This window comes from Sinocyclocheilus grahami, unplaced genomic scaffold (assembly GCF_001515645.1).
Source record: "Sinocyclocheilus grahami isolate Dianchi unplaced genomic scaffold, SAMN03320097.WGS_v1.1 scaffold599.1, whole genome shotgun sequence".
Lineage (NCBI taxonomy): Eukaryota > Metazoa > Chordata > Actinopteri > Cypriniformes > Cyprinidae > Sinocyclocheilus > Sinocyclocheilus grahami.
This window is the reverse complement of record NW_015505778.1, coordinates 1032982-1050676: the sequence shown is the minus strand read 5'-3', so window position 1 is coordinate 1050676 and position 17695 is coordinate 1032982. Positions and strand designations below refer to the sequence as shown.

The following is a 17695-nucleotide window of genomic DNA, read 5'->3' as shown; positions in this document are numbered from 1 at the left end:
GGGTGTGGGGGGGGGGGGGGTGTCTTTAAGAAGATTGTGACAACGGATGCATCCCTGATGGGCTGGGGGGCTGTCTTTCAGGGCAGATTGGTCGCAGGACGAAAATGCGCCTTTGGGTGTGGATTCTCTGGCACACCCGTGGCCAAACGTGTTGCATTACGCATTCCCACCGCTGAGTCTAATTTCCCACCCTAGACAGGGTAAAAGAAAATGGATTATCTTCCTGATAGCCATTCGTTGGCTGGGAAGGCTGTGGCTGGCAGTGATTATTTAGCTCCTTCAGGGAGAGCCCTGGCCACTCCCATTGCGCCCGGACCTGCTGTCACAAGTGTGCAGGCAGATATTTCACCCCCACCTGGAGCGAGTCAGTCTTTGGGTCTGGCCCGTGAGGGGCTAAATTTGAATGCGCTCTGGCTTCCCCAGGAAGTTATAAACACTATCCAGTAGGGGTGTAACGGTACGTGTATCCCCTTGGAGTGGGGACTGTGGAGTGAGCAGGGCACGTGCATGCCATTATGTAGTCATTTGGAATGCACTTGGCAAAGGGAGCGATGTAATTTCCTCATTATCTTCAGCTGGGATGTTCCCGTGACAACGCAGCACGGTGTCCATCAGCAGATGTCGCTGTTTTAATGTATAATTTAAAGATAAAATGTATATTTTTTTATGCCTGCGTTGTCACGGGAACATCCCAGCTGAAGACAATGAGGAAATTACATCGCTCCCTTTGCCAAGTGCATTCCAAACGACTACAAAATGGCACGCACGTGCCCTGCTCACTCCACAGTCCCCACTCCAAGGGGATAGGGATGATCACTTCCATTTGGAATTTGCGCGTGAACCGTTTGGTACACGATACGCGTACCATTACACCCCTACTATCCAGCGCTAGAACTCCATCAACGCGCTCATTATATGATCTCAAATGGCGTGTGTTTGAGGACTGGTGCACTCGTAAAGGAGTTATTCCTTTTCAGTGCTCGGTGAGCGATATTCTTTGTTTTTCAGTGCTCTGAGCGATAGAGCTTAATGGACAATGGTAGAGTGTTTACCACTATTAAGGTTATTCTGGCTGCTATTTCAGCTTGCCACGTAGGCTTTAAAGGAGCTTCAGTGGGTCAACATCCTCTTATATGCTGTTTTATGAAGGGAGTGAGGTGTCTGAGATCAGTGTCGAAGCAGCTCATCCCATCATGAGACCTATCCAAGGTTTTGAGTGCTTTAACTTGGGCCCCATTTGAACCTATGAAGAGTGTTCATATTAAGTTCTTATCTTTGAAAATGGTCCTACTCTTCGCTTTAGTTTCAGCTAAGTGAGTTGGTGAGTTACATGCTTTGTTGGTTCATCAGGCATGTCTGAATTTTAGTCTGGATGGCAGAAAGGTTAAGCTGCTGCCTAACACGGCTTTCATCCTCACTGTCAGTGATTCAGTTTATAACTGCACTGCCTTGGAATTGAGTTCTTTTTACCCCTCTCCATTTGCTTCGGAGGAGGGGTGTGATTTGCACACGTTGTGTCCGGTACGGGCGTTACGCTATTATGTAAATGGGATGAAATGTCATGAGATACCTTACTCTGCTAAATGACTAAATGTAATGTAAATAGGACACGATCATTCAGAAAGAATGATCAGTTATTTGTTTCATGGGCTGGTCAATGTAAGGGTAAGCCGATCTCCTCGCAGCGCCTTCCCCATTGGATGGTGACGGCGATTGAGTTGGCTTATACAGCTATGGGTCTCTATTCCCCAGTGGGTTTAAGGGCTCATTCTACATGAGGTATGCGTATGTCGTGGGCACTGTTCAGGGGGATTTCGGTAGGAGATATTTGCGCAGCAGCTAGCTGGGCTTCCCCTCATACATTTATCAGATCTGAATGTCACTGCGCCTTCTATGGCTCATGCAGTTCTCAAAGTCGGCTCGTGAGTGAAATGAGTGGTTATCTTTCATTTACTCTGGGTCTGTTCAGCAGCTTCAGAAAGCATGCGTTACAGGAGTTGTCCATATCATTCCCATAGTGATATACTGAGCAATGGTTTGAAAGAAATGTAAGGTTACTTGTGAAACCCCGGTTCTCTGAAAACAAAGTGAGGTATCTCACCAAGCTTCCCTTCTTGCAAAACACGGGGGAAGAGCATGCTTAGAATGCCATTTCAGGGATCACAACCGTATATATATGAAGGGAGTGGGGGTTCCTGGTCATGAGCTGTGATTGGTGTGCCCTGCGGACAGACTTGGTGTGATTGGTGCTTCCATAGTCTATCACGCCTGAGGCGTTCTCCATAGTGAGATACCTCACTCTGTTTTCAGAGAACCGGGGTTACACAAGTAACCTTATGTTTTCAAGTCCTAAATATGATGACCCCTTTTCAAAAATCGAAACTGCTTTTGATGTATACAAACCCATACATACTGTAGGAGGAAAAAAGTCACTGTGGAAAAATTTTTTAAGCATAAAATTTTGAAGTACAATCGACTTATAACTGTATGTGTCATTTCAATGTTAAATTACATTAAACTGACTTAAAAACATGAGTTGAATTTTGTATAACTTATTTTAAAAAGAGTTACTGATCATACCATTTTTTACATCTAAATTATACATTATACTATATTACATTAAATTAAATACATTACTGCATCTTAGTCAGGACAAAAAAATATATAAATAAATAAATTTGCTTATTTATTTATTTTACAGAGACCCTTAGCACCCCAATGCAGCTGCCTGGGCGACTCCTGGCCTAAAACAATGCAGGGTTTTTTGCCTACTTTTTTTGGAATAATGTGCCCTGATGAACACAGTGAGACCAAAAATATGCATTAAGAAAGTAAACTGGGTGAGTTTTGATTTCATGTTGACTTTATCAAGGAATATTTTCATATTAAATTGTTCTCCCAAGTCCTTTGAATTCTCCTTTAAAAATGTAAATTTAAATTTAAATTTAAAAAATCATTTACTTACCCTCAAGTTGTTTCAAACCTGTACGAGTTTCTTTCTTTAGCTGCACACACACACACACACACAAATAAATACTTTTTTGTTAAATGTTGGTAACCAAACAATTGCTGGTAGCCATTGACTTCCATAGTATTTTTTTCCATTCTCTAGAAGTCTATAGATGGCTACCGGCAACTGTTTGGTTGCCAGCATTCTTCAAAATATCTTCTTTTATATTCAGCAGAAGAAAGAAACTCCAACAGGTTTGGAACTTGAGGGTGAGTAAATGAAGATTTTTGGGTGAACTATCCCTTTAAGTCAGTTCTTTCTTCTGAAGTATAAAAATAAAAGTTTCAGGACAATTGGTTAATATCCTTTATTTCCAAATTCACGTGTACATCAACAAGAATCATTGAAAACCAGTTAATAATAAAACACAAACAATATTGACAACCACAGTTCCCAAGCTAAAATTTACAACTGCAAAAATGGTGTATGGAGTCAATGAAAACAGGATGGCACCCAGAACTATGTTGCAGGTGTGCTACAGAGAGAGACGTTTAAACCAAAGGACCGACTGACTTTCTTTCCCTCTTCTTGTCTGCTAAATGCTCACTTCCCCCCTCAACACAACATTACAACCATAACAAACAGCTTATCCCATATCCAAGCTCTCCCAACCTTCCCAAAAACACCCTAGTCAGAAAACGTTCAGAAACATGTTGCTAATCCATGTAAAAACTCAGCATGCAGATTAAAATGTTGCAGGCATGGTTTCTGAACTTCACTGCTTATTTTTTTTTAATCTCTTCAAGTCCTCATATAAACATACAGTCATAAACATACAATAAACATACATTAAATATCTAATGGTAGATACACGGCTCCATCTCCAACACAAAGAAACAGGGGTTGCCATCTGAGTAGTGCTCTTTTTCACTACTATCTACAAAGATTCCTAATAAGCACATCAGCGATTACGGGATATACGCAAGTAAGCGTGAAAGAGGCAACGCAGTATCTCGGGCTGCTTACATGAAATGCATGCAAGGAGCAAAGAGAGTGTGAAGTGGTTCAAAGCTTAGTAAACATTCTGCGATAGTGCAGTGCTGGGGAAAGAATTTAAGCCATATGATTGGCTGAGGTCATTACATCATTCATTCAGTAAAATAGAATACCTTGACTTAACATTTTACAGCTATAAAGTGGAAGCGGATGATGTGGTCAGATCAAAGTTTAACAGCATGCTTGTGCTCGAGTGACGCTTTTCGTGAAGAATGCAATACTCAATATTGTAAATGTAGTAGGCAAATTTATAATACAATGTGTGCCTGAAGAAGAACAGTTTTGCAATTCATCTCATAAATTCTTTCTCAACTAGAGCTAGATGTTGAGAATGAGAGGAACTGTTGGCAGTATTATGGAGAAAGTTTACAGGTGCATAGGTTGTTTTTTTCCACAAGATATTTCAAATAATGTCCAGATTTCTCACATGTAGCTTATCATTAATAAAACAATAACACTTTACAATAATATTAGTCAATGTATTTTAAACCAAAAAAAAACAAAAATGCCATTTTTACAGCAATTTTTAATCCTGGTCAATTTATTAGTTCGTAAATAAATGTTAAAATGCATTAGTATATGTAGAAAAGAACATTTATCGAGATTAATAAATGATGTAAAAGTATTATTTGTTATTTCATGATGCCTAAAGCGAACAAATTGAACCTCATTGTAGTGTCACCAATCAAACTGTCCAAAACAGCAGACGTCCATCTTGGTTCAAACGCGTAGCTGCAATTTTAAGATTATTTTATGTTTATGTTAAAAAATAAAAATGCAGCTGCAGTGCTCTGTTAATTGTCAAGTTAAAGAACAAGCAAACAAAAAAAGCACTGACATAATTCAAATCTACATTTTAAGACACAAAAAAAAGTGTTTTCATATCATAAACATCCCATATTCATCCACAGAATAATACTGTAGGGAACGTTTCCTTATGAAGCACTCTGAATGTCATGGTCATTGTAGACGTGAAGTGTAATCTCTGATCGACAGCACATTCGAGAGATTGAAAAGAACTAAACGGCTTTCACCTTTCTGCACAAAGCTGTTATGCACCTGTCTTTCTTCACATAAGCCTTGCAAATCATTTCAAACGTGAACTGTGGGGCTTTAAGTTTCTTTCTTTCTCAAAGTCAAGATACCATGCTCTAATTTTCATTTTAAGCACTGCTAAGCATCTTATTCATAATCTCAATCTAAATTTAACCTGATTTGAAAAGTCAAATCTGAAAGTGAAAATGGGTTCGGTATGAACTGTCCTCAATCCAGTGGTAACCAAGAAAATGGTATGCCATGCTCTAATTTTCATTTTAAGCACTGCTAAGCATCTTATTCATAATCTCAATCTAAATTTAACCTGATTTCAAAATGAGAACAATCCTCTCTGAAAGTGAAAATGGGTTCGGTATGAACTGTCCTCAATCCAGTGGTAACCAAGAAAATGGTATGCGTAAGGAAATATATAATGGTCAATAAAAGCCATACAAATACATGAAAGTAATTTTGTGCTACTAAATATAGTCAAGGGAGGGCAGCTGGAGGAAATTTCCAATTGTTAAATTCCCAAAGTGGGCACTGCCTTAAAGCGAAGGGCGAGTGAACAGGCAAATTCATACATAACAAGAAGTCAAACAGTGACTGCTAAACGTTACTTGGCGTTGTTTTCTGGGCCACAAAATGACTTTCAGAGAGAGGTTAGAATACCATCAGGTATGTGGATGGGAGGGGGCGGTATGGTCCAATCACAAGCCCTGCTGGGCCAGCGATGCAGACACCTGGTCAGCGAGGGTGGAAAGCTGTGGCGGGTCTGCCATGTTGATGCTGCCAGAAGACGAGACGGTGCTCAGGCCATGTGGTGACTCCTCTAGAGACACGATTTCTGCGCCATGGTCGGTTCGCGCTTTGGCCTGCTCACGGAACATCAGTTTTTGCGACTCAATCTGGGAAAAGGAAATATATATATGAACTAATGACTGCAAGTGAAACCTCTGAGGTGAAATGGCCAGCATCCAGCGGTGGTTTATGTTGGCTCAGAGCAGACCTGAGATTCTTGGATGGAGATTAAAGGAGAAATCTGGACTGTAATGGTGCTATTTCCATAAACTCCTAGGAGAAATTGAGTTTCAGATACTGAATTATCCTGGATGACTATATTTGGTTTAAGAGCCAGAATATTTGTTGAGTACCCTCAAAATGCTGAATAATAATATGCTCAAATTATCAATGGATAAAAAAGCAATCAAATGATCAAACAATAAAAAAAATGGGTAAGACGTGTTAAAAGGGACAAAGCAGCAGACAAAATAAGAAAATAATAAAAGATTTTTTGATATACATTTCCATATAAATATGAATACTATTTAAACAAAAAAAAAATCAGTATTTCTTTTAATTTTGTTGTCAGTTGCTTTTTTTGTATTCACAAAATATATATCACTCTGTGCCAAAAGATGGCACCATAGATGCATTTCACAAGACATTTCAGCAAACTTTCAATTATAAGCAATATGCAATTTATTTTTTATTCATTTATATGAAATATTTTATTGTGGTTGGTCACTTAATCATCTACCAATTTGCAGATTCATTAATTCAGTAATTTCTTATTTGCATATGTATTTATTAAATTATCATCATCATCATCATTTTATTTTATAAATTTTTTTAAGGCAAGAAACTACAGGCAAAACCATTGTTTTTTCATCCACTGGTGAATTAAAAAATGTGGCCTATTTTGCTAGTCATCTTTTAGACTAGTGTAAAGAAACCATCCAAAATACACATTCACATTTATTTTATTATAATCTATTTGCGTCTGTAGATATCAATTATAATACATCATCTTTAAATGCTGTTTTCTCTAAATTATTTGTTTCTTCCTGCACTGAGCTAGAAATCTACATACACTTATACAGTGCTAGTTAATTTGATGTGAATGTCTCCCCCTCTTTGAATACTTACTGGAGTCCTCAATCTTTATCTGGGGGTTGCTGAGGAGGATGGGCTCTGGGGACATACTGGCAGATGAGAGGGTGGGGGTATCAGAGGGGTCTGGGGTGAGGAAGCCCTCATCTCGGGGCATATCTGCCCCTCTCCCCATCTCTCTCTAGAAACGTACCCCAGGGTGGCCAGTGGGTGGTGAAATGAACACCATGGTCAACCAAAACAGAAACAAAATGATATGGGTTCAACAAAAAGGAAAATGATGGTAACACAAAACTAAATAAACAATTATTAAAATTAAAGATGAAGTATGTAATGCTTATATTTTTTAAATCCCAGTTTAATATGCAGAGACATTTCTAAGCGACACATTCATTTTGAAGTTTACAGAATCCAAAGAAAGGACAATGAGATGCGATTTTAAAGAAGTTAAATTAGTTCAGGGGATTTATTTAAACCCCGATCTTCTTAAGAACCAAATGATTCAAACCCAAAGAGCACCTAAGATAGATTTACACAGACGTCTGGTTGTAAAATGATAAGGATTTCTGAATGTTCTTATTTGACTTCAGGGTGGAGGGTGAATAATTGGGAGTATCATATCCCATCAGCGGAGGACATGTCGTCTTACCCTCCTGTTGCCTCCTCCAGGTGTGTGTTTAATGTTGTCCATAGATCCCACCTTTGACTGAGCCCTGAATTCAAGCTTCTCAGACCTGATCTCAATGTTTCCTCCACCTTGAAAAAGCAGGTGAAATTCCTCATGATTTAATCAAATTAAACGCATTATATACATGCATTCAAAACGCTAAGTAAATCAAGTCCGAGGTTTGTAAAATCCAAGGTGGACGAGCAGGATTACCTGGTTTGTGGCGAATGTTGACTTTCGATCCACACTTTGACTGCACATTGGTCAGGTCAATCTTTTTGTGGAGGATTTGCACCTTTTCAGAACAAAAAACAAGGGTTTTATTATTCTTCCAGGTGATTAAAATAAATTCTGTTTAAAACCATCCAAACACACTTCCACAGATTTGCACAAGAAAGACAAAAAAAACAGGGACCAATTCTCAGTATTAATTAGTTGTTTATTAGCATGCATATTACTAGTATATTGGCTGTTTATTACTACTGATAAAGCATATATTAATGCTGTGCTGTGCATGACCATAATTTACATCCCTTAATCCTACCCCATACCGAAACTGAACAACTACCTAATAAGCAGAAAAGTAGGAGTTTACTGAGGCAAAGGTAGTAGTTAATAGTTAGTTAGTATTGAGAATTGGTCCCCAAATTAAAATCTGAAAGTGAAACTGCTCAGTTAACTTTTCAGTCCCTTGAATGCAAAACACCCTCTTGGTGGTTTAGTCATCTCTGAGAATATAATTTTTTTATTAAAAAAAAGTATTTATAGAGCTGTAATCTAACCTCAAATGATCATGAACCACAACCCTTTAATTATTTTAGGTGGTCATGTCTACTAAACAAGTTTGTTCTTCACTTTAGACTATAGATTGAGGATACAACATGAGAACGGTGCAATTGTGTACCATCCCTGCTCCCAAAAATAGAAGCAATGACCTCATTGCCACAGCTGTTGAGGCTTAATACTGGCCTCAGTGTCTTCAGTGTGAGGTCAGCTCTCAGCTCTAGCCAACTGCTCACCACAAAGAAGCACTCGGCTGACCAGAGCACTACAATTTTTTACCTGGAAAATCAAGTTGGGAAGCGCAGGAGTTATCTTTCCAATTATCTCAGAGACAGAAAGAACTGCCAGTGAGAAAGAGCCGTGAGTATGTGAATGGTACAGCGCAAACATGAATTCACTAAAATAGCTTTTTTTTCTCCCACTCACTTGTTCAACAATTGACTCAACAATTGTAAAAACCCTCTTTTACAGTTCATTGTCAAACCAAAAGTGTAGCCGGTGACTGTGTAACAGACAAAACTACTACATTGAATGAGAGCTTTCACTTTTATACAAGGTTTCCACAAATGGTCATAACTTCAGGAAGAACCGAGACAGAGGGTGTTGAGTTCATCCCATAGTTACTCACATTGCCACCTCCCAGTACATGTTTCAAATTGTCTTTGGAGCCACACTTTGACTGGACATTACTGAAGTCCACCTTCTGATCGAGAATTTTTACTTGAAAGAGTGCAGAGGTCAAGGAAAAGAAGAATTACCTTTTTGGTTGAAGCCAAATCAGAAACCTTCTCATTTTTACTAATAACATCTGAAGTATACAGTATTTACAACTTCATAAGGAACATCTCAATTCAGTACAGTATGGCTGGGAGTTTGATTAGACTCCCATCTAGCAGAAGTAAGGAATGAAAGAATAATGGCAAATTTAGGAGTGAACTGGGTCTCCATACTGTTTTATCCAATAGTAACTTACATTGCCACCTCCGGGTGTGTGTTTGAAGCCACACTTCACATTGGACATTAGTTGGACATTACTAAAGTCCATCTTCTGATCAAAAATTTGCTGCTGTTTAAAGTAAACATTTGGAAGTTTTCATGAACAAAAACAAATTGGTAAAAGTTCCCCGATACTCATGAAGCATAAATCAAAAATTTGCTGCTGTTTAAAGTAAACATTTGGAAGTTTTCATGAACAAAAACTGCAAATTGGTAAAAGTTCCCCGATACTCATGAAGCATAAAGACATATGTGACCCTGGACCACAAAACCAGTCATAAGGGTAAATTTTTTTTATTGAGATTTATACATCATCTCAAAGCTGAATAAATAAGCTTTCAATTGATGTATGGTTTGTTATGATAGGACAACATTTGAATATCTGGAATCTGAGGGTGCAAAAAAAATCTAAATATTGAGAAAACCACCTTTAAAGTTGTCCACATGAAGTTCTTAGCAATGCACATTACATATCAAAAATTAAGTTTTAATATATTTACAGTAGGAAATTTACTGAACAGCTTTATGAAACATGATCTTTACTTAACGTCCTAATGATTTTTAGCATAAAAGAAAAATCTATAATTTTGACCCATGCAATGTATTTTTGGCTATTGCTACAAATATACCCCAGCGACTCAAGACTGCTTTTGTGCTCCAGGGTCACATATTGTTAAGTGCTTTCCAAAAATAGACTTTGGAACGGCAAACGTTTTAGGTTGTTTGCAAAACTGGATTGGGAAATGTAACAATTACAATACCTAGAGATAATATATTAGTCAATTCTCATTGTACAGTATAATTCTTAGCTAACATTTGGCAAACTGTGGCAGTTTACTGATAATGTTGGGATAGCCAATGACAAATACAGTATAAAATGTAATAAAATAAGTAATAAGTAATAAAATGTATGGGTTGGATTTAGGGCTGCACGATTATGACAAAAATCATAATTGTCGATTATTCTCTTGAAATTGTAATTCCGATTATTAATTTACGATTATCATAATGATGTTTATACCATTGTTTGATGCAACTGCATGCCGTATTTTTATATGAAAATAAACAAGCTGAGAACACTCTAACTGAAAAACCTTTAGTGCTTTTCTATAGTATTAAGCCTCAAATGTCAACTATACATCGGATTGGTTTCTTCTTTAAATTATAAAAAAGTAAAAATATGAATGGTATATTAATGTTATACTAAAACAATGGAAAAACCCTTAAGATAACATGTAGAAAGAAAAAACGCATCTTAAGCGTGCAGAATAACATAAGTGGACTTTGAACGATTACGTAATTGTGGCATCCATAATTGGAATTGCGATTAGAAATACGATTAATTGTGCAGCCCTAGTTGGATTCACTCCAGAGTTACTCACATTTCCACCTCCTGGTACATGCCTGAGGTTGGCTTTGGAGCCACACTTAGACGGAACATTACTGAAATCCACCTTCTGATCAAGAATTTGTACCTGTGAAAGGAAGAAGACAGGGAGAGTTGTAAACTACTGTGACTTATAAACTATTCTTGAGAGAGTTATTTGAGTAATAAACAGGTTTTCATTAGCATTTGACCACAATGACCACATGATATGATCAATAAGTCATGGTAACATATGTTTTTAACTAAAAAAAAAATTTGAATTTTAAATTTCAAATTTCAACGTTTTACAAGATTCAACTCAGAGTCAGTTTAATATAATTTTAGCCGAAATGACTTGTACAGCCAATTTGATTATACAGTTGCTGCCTTTTAGGTGTTTAGTTTAGTTTTTTTAAAGAAATGTTATATATGAAACTGTTCCACCTAATTCAACATAAAAATTAGATTTTAATTGGATCTCAAACCTAACTGCAAACAGAATATTAAAGTGAATCAACTCAAGATGAATTACCCGGCCGCCTCCGGGCTGGTGCTTCAAGTTGTCAGTGGAGCCGACTTTGGAGCGTATGCTCTTCAGATCAGGGAGGGGGGCAGCGGCCGACAGTGATGTGGGTGAACGGTTCTTTGGAGATTTAGGGGTCGAGCGAATCACTGCGACCTTCTTGATTTCATTTCCTGTGCTTGGAGGCTTGCCACCCGCAGCCTTGCTGGCAGGGGATTTGGGAGTGCCGGGGCTGCTGTGCCCACTGGTCTCCGGGGTCTTAGGAGAGTCTGGGAAACAATATAGAGTTATGAAGATGGCAATAATCTCATAATCAAATGTTCCATTCTTCAAAAATGTATACAAGATTCATTCCTAAAAACCCCTTTGTGAAAGAAACTCCCTTACCTTTTCCATTTTTGGCAACTGCAGTCATGGCAGGAATCTTTGAACCGGCAGCATGAGGTCTAACGCTAGCCTAGAGATATACAGGAATATATAGAGAGAAAGAAATAGAAATACATTAATAATTTTATTCTATGGAATTATAGATAACCAAACAACTGCAAATGTCTATATATATCCACTAAGCACATTCTCCCCTCAGTTTTGCCATAATTTCCACCATAACCCACAATTTTCAGTTAGTGTAAATTCAGTTTCACAAGAACAAAACTGACAAGAGCTTGAAATAAGTTAAAGTAGAAAAGAGATAAATATCACTTGCGACAAAATATTTGTGAGTCATTTCCAACCAAGCTGTAATTTTCTCAAATTATGCAAAAGCTGTAAAAATATTATTTAAAGACACAAATGCTATGTGAAATTAGCTTTAACAAGACAAAGAATTTTGCCATTTTTATGACAAAGAATGTAATTTCCAGCACAGTATGTCATTTCCACTATAAAGATGTGTTTGGATGTGACATTTGTTAGCATATCAAAATGACAATTCTCTAGCGATACATGTATGCCCATTGTTGGACATTGTTGGACAAAAGCACTCATATTTGAAGAAGCATTCATAAACAAATAAGAACATTTTATTATAGGCCTAATGACATGTTTGCCTGTTCAAACATACAGTTTATCGAAAGCACATTCAGTAATTATTAACCCATCCACTGGAAGCACAACCAAGTTATGCAATACAATTATTCTAAAATCATGCTGACTATTTTAACTTGTCAAAACTATCATCAAAGACAGAATTTTGTGTGAATGAGATGTTGGCCAGTTAGTAGGAGGAGAGAAAAAGATGCTGTTAATCACACCAGACAGTGTGCAAACTGGCAGTAAAACAGGCGCAAAGTTAAACCATTCTCCACAGCAGCAGTAGGACACGGGGTCCGACACCAGCAGCTGTACTCACTCTTGGCCTGGATTCTTTGGGTCCAGAACTGGTGGCAGGTACTGAGGGAGATCTACTAGAGGAGGCCAAGGACTTTTTCGGGATAGAGGAAGGTATTTTATGGGAGGAGGGTCTGACTTTACTGTTTTTAGGGGTCTTTACATAAAGAGCAAAACCATAGTGGATGAAAACTCCATGGAGTACAAATAGCGACAGAAAGCAAAATAAAAGGCAAAACAATTCTACAGTGAAAGTGGAAGAGAACAGAAAGATGATGCAAAATAGCTATTAGCACTCACCCTCTTCTCTGCATCACCATTGGTCTTGGACTGAGCTGTGAAGAACCAAAACATGCACCAATATGAATACAATCAGTATATCAGAAATAGGATGCGAATAAATGTGTTTCTAAGCCTAGTGAGCTGCCTAACCATTACTAAATCATTACTAAACCTCACAAGTGACTAATCTGTAACACTAGAGACTCAGCTTACAATCAAATTCAACGCGGTTTGATGTTAACATGTTGCTAACAAGGCGAAACAAATACATAGCACATACAATTACTGGATAAAACAGTTTGTTTCAAATGATGTAAAACCGTTTTTATAAATTCTTTAAAGTATTGAATTAAATGGTTTTAGTTTATAATCAACATTTCTGTCAGGACCACTATCGTCAAAGATGATTGACAATTAGCATACAATTTGGATTGGTGGTATGGTTCCGTTCTGGGCAAGAACTCCCTGCGCATCCATGCAGCCTAGCATGGATGAGAGCGGGGAGAGCAGCGATAACCCCCCCGGGGTAAACAGAACAGAACCAACATAAATGTATTGCAGATATTGTTAAAGTTCAATAATGTTATGTTCAAAGGAGAATCAGAAGGCTGAATCCTGACTGACAGAGGAGGAGTTGGGGATGGAGGAGGGTAATTAGCTATTGAGCAATGCGAAAACTGCTGATACTACTGCGGGACCTTATATATGAATGCTTAGATAGGTGTCGTATTCCTATAGGTTGATGGGGTTCAGCTGAGAGTCAGCTGATGCGAGCTTGACTAACGTGACCTGCCAGAGCTAACGCTACGCTTGATTTCGCTCACCTGGCCTGCCATATTGGATTTAAAAGTTCATCGTAATGCATTCTGATACTGCCTTTTCCATGAAGGAATAAGAGGTCTACAGCAATGCTGTCTACATAAGTTCTTCCTCCATACACTCTTAGAAATAAAGGTTCTTTATTGGCCATGATGGTTCCATGAAGAACCTTTAACATATATGGAACCTTTCCATTCTACAAAAGGTTCTTTATAATGGAATCTTTAGATTTTAAAATGTTCTTCAAAATGAGAAAGTGGTTCTTTTAAGAACTGTTAACAAAGTTTCTTTGGAGAACCAAAATGTTTCTTCTATTGCATCGCTGTGAAACAATCCCATTGGAAACTTTATTTTTTAAGAGTGTAGGCCGCTGACTAGGTTCCAGCTATGTTAACAGTGTGGAAATACCTTTGCTAAATTGACTACAGTTTGTTACATTTATTCCTAATGCTTTTTCTCTTTTTCTTAACTTGTGAATATTAACTGGATATTAATTCTAATGTTTTTAAGAAACATATGAGAAAGTAAGCTGTAAATGAAAGTGAGGGGATCTGTTAAAGCAGTGCTGCACCAGATGGTGTTGTGAACGCATGCAAGTAGCACATTCATGCACACAGACATGCCAAACTGAACTCATTGAAACACGGCCAGCAAACATGGATTTTATCAATCGGCGCAAAACAGGCTTCAAGACCACCAGAGGGAACAAAAGAATGACAGAGTGAGATTGAGTGCCTAAAAAGAACGACATGTAGCAAACAACTGCAGAACAACAGATCGTTCTCCTCAGCACGCTGTTCATTTTGTAGGATGTTCGTTATAGACAGAAATTGGAGCAAAGCGGCTCTGTAAAACATAGGTGGAGACAAACCAAGGAAGAGACACTGCACTGGGATTCAGTGAGCTTCACTGCACAGACCTTTGAACTGAGCCACCGGCACCAGGGATTTTCTTGAGACGTGGACACCTTTTGGAGAGCCAATTGCGCTTGTAGAGGAAGCAGTGGCTTCTGTCTTTTTGGTCTCTGCATCTTTGGCGGTAACAATAACGTTGTGATTACCCCCAGATAACGTAGCATCAAACTTTCTCCTGCACTTTGCCCATGGCTTCCATGTGTTCATGAGGTAGAGTTTTTGTAAAACTATGTTCTTTGGTTTCAGAAGGTGCATATTCAGCGAGAGTTGTCTGAGCCCTGCTGGCCCACGCCGGAAGCTTTCCTTCTTCAACATGGCTCTCATTGCCGTAAAAAGACAGTTCTTCCTCTTCCTGAAGGGTCTCGCTGTAAGGAGCCCTGGCTTCTACAATCATCTCCCCGACGGACGTCAGGTCTTCCAGGGTGGCGCTGCAGACCAGGAAAGTCACAGGTGGCTCATTCTCCAAAGACAGGCTCCTGGTGCGGTCTGGACTGACGGATGTCCGTCGATGATGGGAATGGACCGGTCGTCCAGACCAGCTGCTTCTGAGGAGGTCTTCGTCCTGCTCTAGTATTTTCTGGTGGTCTACACAGCTCCAGTCCGAGTGTTGATCATAACCATCTGGTGAAAACCCTGATGCTAAAGCTGGAAACAAAGCTGCTTTTGCCTTTCACTAATGCACGTCCCATTCACCATGGACAGACAGTGGTCAGACGATTTATAGAAAGCAATGACAACATCTATATCACTTTTCCCAAGGAAACTGTCACATGATAAGGAGGGAACAAAAATACTTGTGGTGACAACCGTAGAGGAAAGACGACGAGCAAACATAACAAACTGGTTTGCTGGCCTTTGCTAACATCCAAAACAAACAGCTGTGATGAAACCGGACTGCACACTGAATACAGAAATATGAGCTGATAGGTGCAATTAAAGAGCAGGATTGTTTGCAATAAGTGTTTTTTTTTTACAACTTAAACATAAAAAATGATTTTTTTTTTTGTGCCACTAACCTTGTGAAAAAGTATACTGTTTATTTAGTATTTATTATGGATAATGATATGTGATAATGCTATACGTTAAAAGAATATGCTTAAGTGTGAACTTAATGTAATGTTTATTTTATGTTATTTACAATGAAATAAAAATGGATTATTAAGTGCAAGAGTGCTTTTTGACCCACTTAATTAAATATATGTTATTAATTACTTAATTGTCTTTGAACTAGGATTAAAGCACACCGCTGAATGTACTGACAAGCAGTTATGCTAACTAAAATATGTTTATGTCATGTATTTGTGATTGTATAAAATTGCAACTTTTTTTTTTAAATTGCAACATTTTATTATAAAAGTTAATTTAAAATATACTAACTTTAACTGTAATATCAAATTACAAAACAGTTAGAATTGTTATTAAATATTTTACATGTGAGTCAAGAAATCAAAATAAATGCACTTCTTTAAAGCATGTCAAAAAAATGTAAATGTAAAATTTGTATGGCCCTAAAAAAGTAACACTTTTCATTTGACGTTATTACAAAAGTAATTATTGGAGTCTGCTCTTTAAAAGCACCTAGTTTCTACTGATTATTAAACAAAATGGACATATCTCTGTGAATTCACAAAACCAAATAACCAGTACAAAATACAGATGAGTGAGGTGGAGTACTACCAGAACAGAGAAAACAGAGAAAACAAACTGCTAAATTTAAAAAATATATTTTAATAAAAAAAGGAAAAAACATCAACGAGATCATAATTCATGTAGCATAATGGCTATTCTACAAAGCATGACACTAATGTGGTAGTTGTATAAGAGTAAAATAGTGTTTTACCTGCGGGTGCCGTTCCTCCAGCTTATTAATGATCAGGATATGTAGCAAACAGAGAGAGAAACATAAAAGACAACATTAGAGAACCACATAGCATATTTTCTGGCAATTTCAGCTACAGAGATGCACTATAAACACTATAACCTAGAGTGAAATCAGACCATCAATATACTACACTTCATTTCGAAATCACAAAAGAAACAAATACTTGCAATTAAAGCACTGTGACCTATGAGAGAAAAGCTTTGGCTGAGATCCTATTTGGCACAAAGCATTAATTCCAGACTTGGCATAACATCACACCTATCCTGGCAAAGGCAGCTGAGCTCTCTGAGGTCTCTGTGACTAATCACATGGGAACTAATCTGAGAATGGCGCTGGAGTCTCCCTTGAGTTTATTTTGATTTAAAAGCCTGAAACCTGTCAGCATGCCTCAGCAGTGATGTCAAAATTAAACAGTGTGCTTGCAGACATACATATTACCTTACACTTTAAAAATCACCCCAATGTAAGCGCAACATAAAAAGGATTTCAAAGCAAGAAATGGCAATTTGAAACAACTGCATCCAAGATGGCATTCTTGTTACCAGTAGGCCCACTTCAAACAGAAGCAAATGCATCCTGCAGGCTTAAAATAGACAACAAATCAGTAAAAAAAATGCTATAGAAAATTAGAAACATTAGGATGTAAGGCACAAAGGCATCCACATCAATAAAGGCACAAAAGGGCAGTCAAGCAAGGCATGTCAGTCAAAAGAGGCAGCGGTTGATGGAGCAGAAGGTCCGTACCGCTCGCCACTTCCACGGCAGGCTGGGACTGATCTTCTTTCTCTTCCTGTCTTGAATCTTGGGGGCTTTCTATAAAACAATCATTTGAACAGTTCACACACCAAGCTCCTAAAGGAAGTCTTGGTTTACTTGTGCAAGTGAAGCTGCTGTTAAAGTCTAAAAGCTTCACAACTCAACTGCAGTGAGACTTTAGCTGACTTCAAAAGTGCTCTGCTGAAAGCAAATAACTGGATGTTTAACTCACATGAACACTATAACAAAAGATTGATTAAAACGGGGGGGAAAACACATATCCAAACAACCGGAAACAAAGCTAACAGTCTTGAAACTCTGTATATTTAACAAGGCAAAGTTAGTAATAGGCATTGCACTGCATGAATAAAAATAATTACTTGCTATTTAAAAAAAAAATAAAAAATTGATTAACTTTTTATTTAAAAAAAGGGCAATTTGTAA

At 37.9% G+C, this 17695-nt stretch overlaps 1 protein-coding gene across 8 annotated transcripts in view; it reads right to left on the bottom strand.

Moving 5' to 3' along the window:
* Positions 1-3302: 3302 nt before the first annotated feature.
* Positions 3303-17695, bottom strand: part of LOC107557372 (microtubule-associated protein tau-like) — a 34701-nt gene continuing 20308 nt past the window's right edge. For 4 of the 8 annotated variants that reach the window (XM_016240768.1, XM_016240770.1, XM_016240772.1 and 1 more), the window contains 9 exons: positions 17240-17308; positions 16454-16474; positions 12899-12933; positions 11657-11726; positions 11279-11538; positions 10763-10855; positions 7815-7896; positions 7584-7690; positions 5308-5949 (listed from right to left, as the gene is read on the bottom strand). In XM_016240768.1, coding sequence (XP_016096254.1) covers positions 5752-5949; positions 7584-7690; positions 7815-7896; positions 10763-10855; positions 11279-11538; positions 11657-11726; positions 12899-12933; positions 16454-16474; positions 17240-17308 — 935 coding nt within the window. In that variant the 3' untranslated portion in view covers positions 5308-5751. Of the gene's footprint in view, positions 5217-5307; positions 5950-6970; positions 7116-7583; positions 7691-7814; positions 7897-10762; positions 10856-11278; positions 11539-11656; positions 11727-12898; positions 12934-16453; positions 16475-17239; positions 17309-17695 lie in introns of those variants that run through there. The other 4 variants (XM_016240771.1, XM_016240774.1, XR_001605383.1 and 1 more) reach the window with 3 other exon arrangements.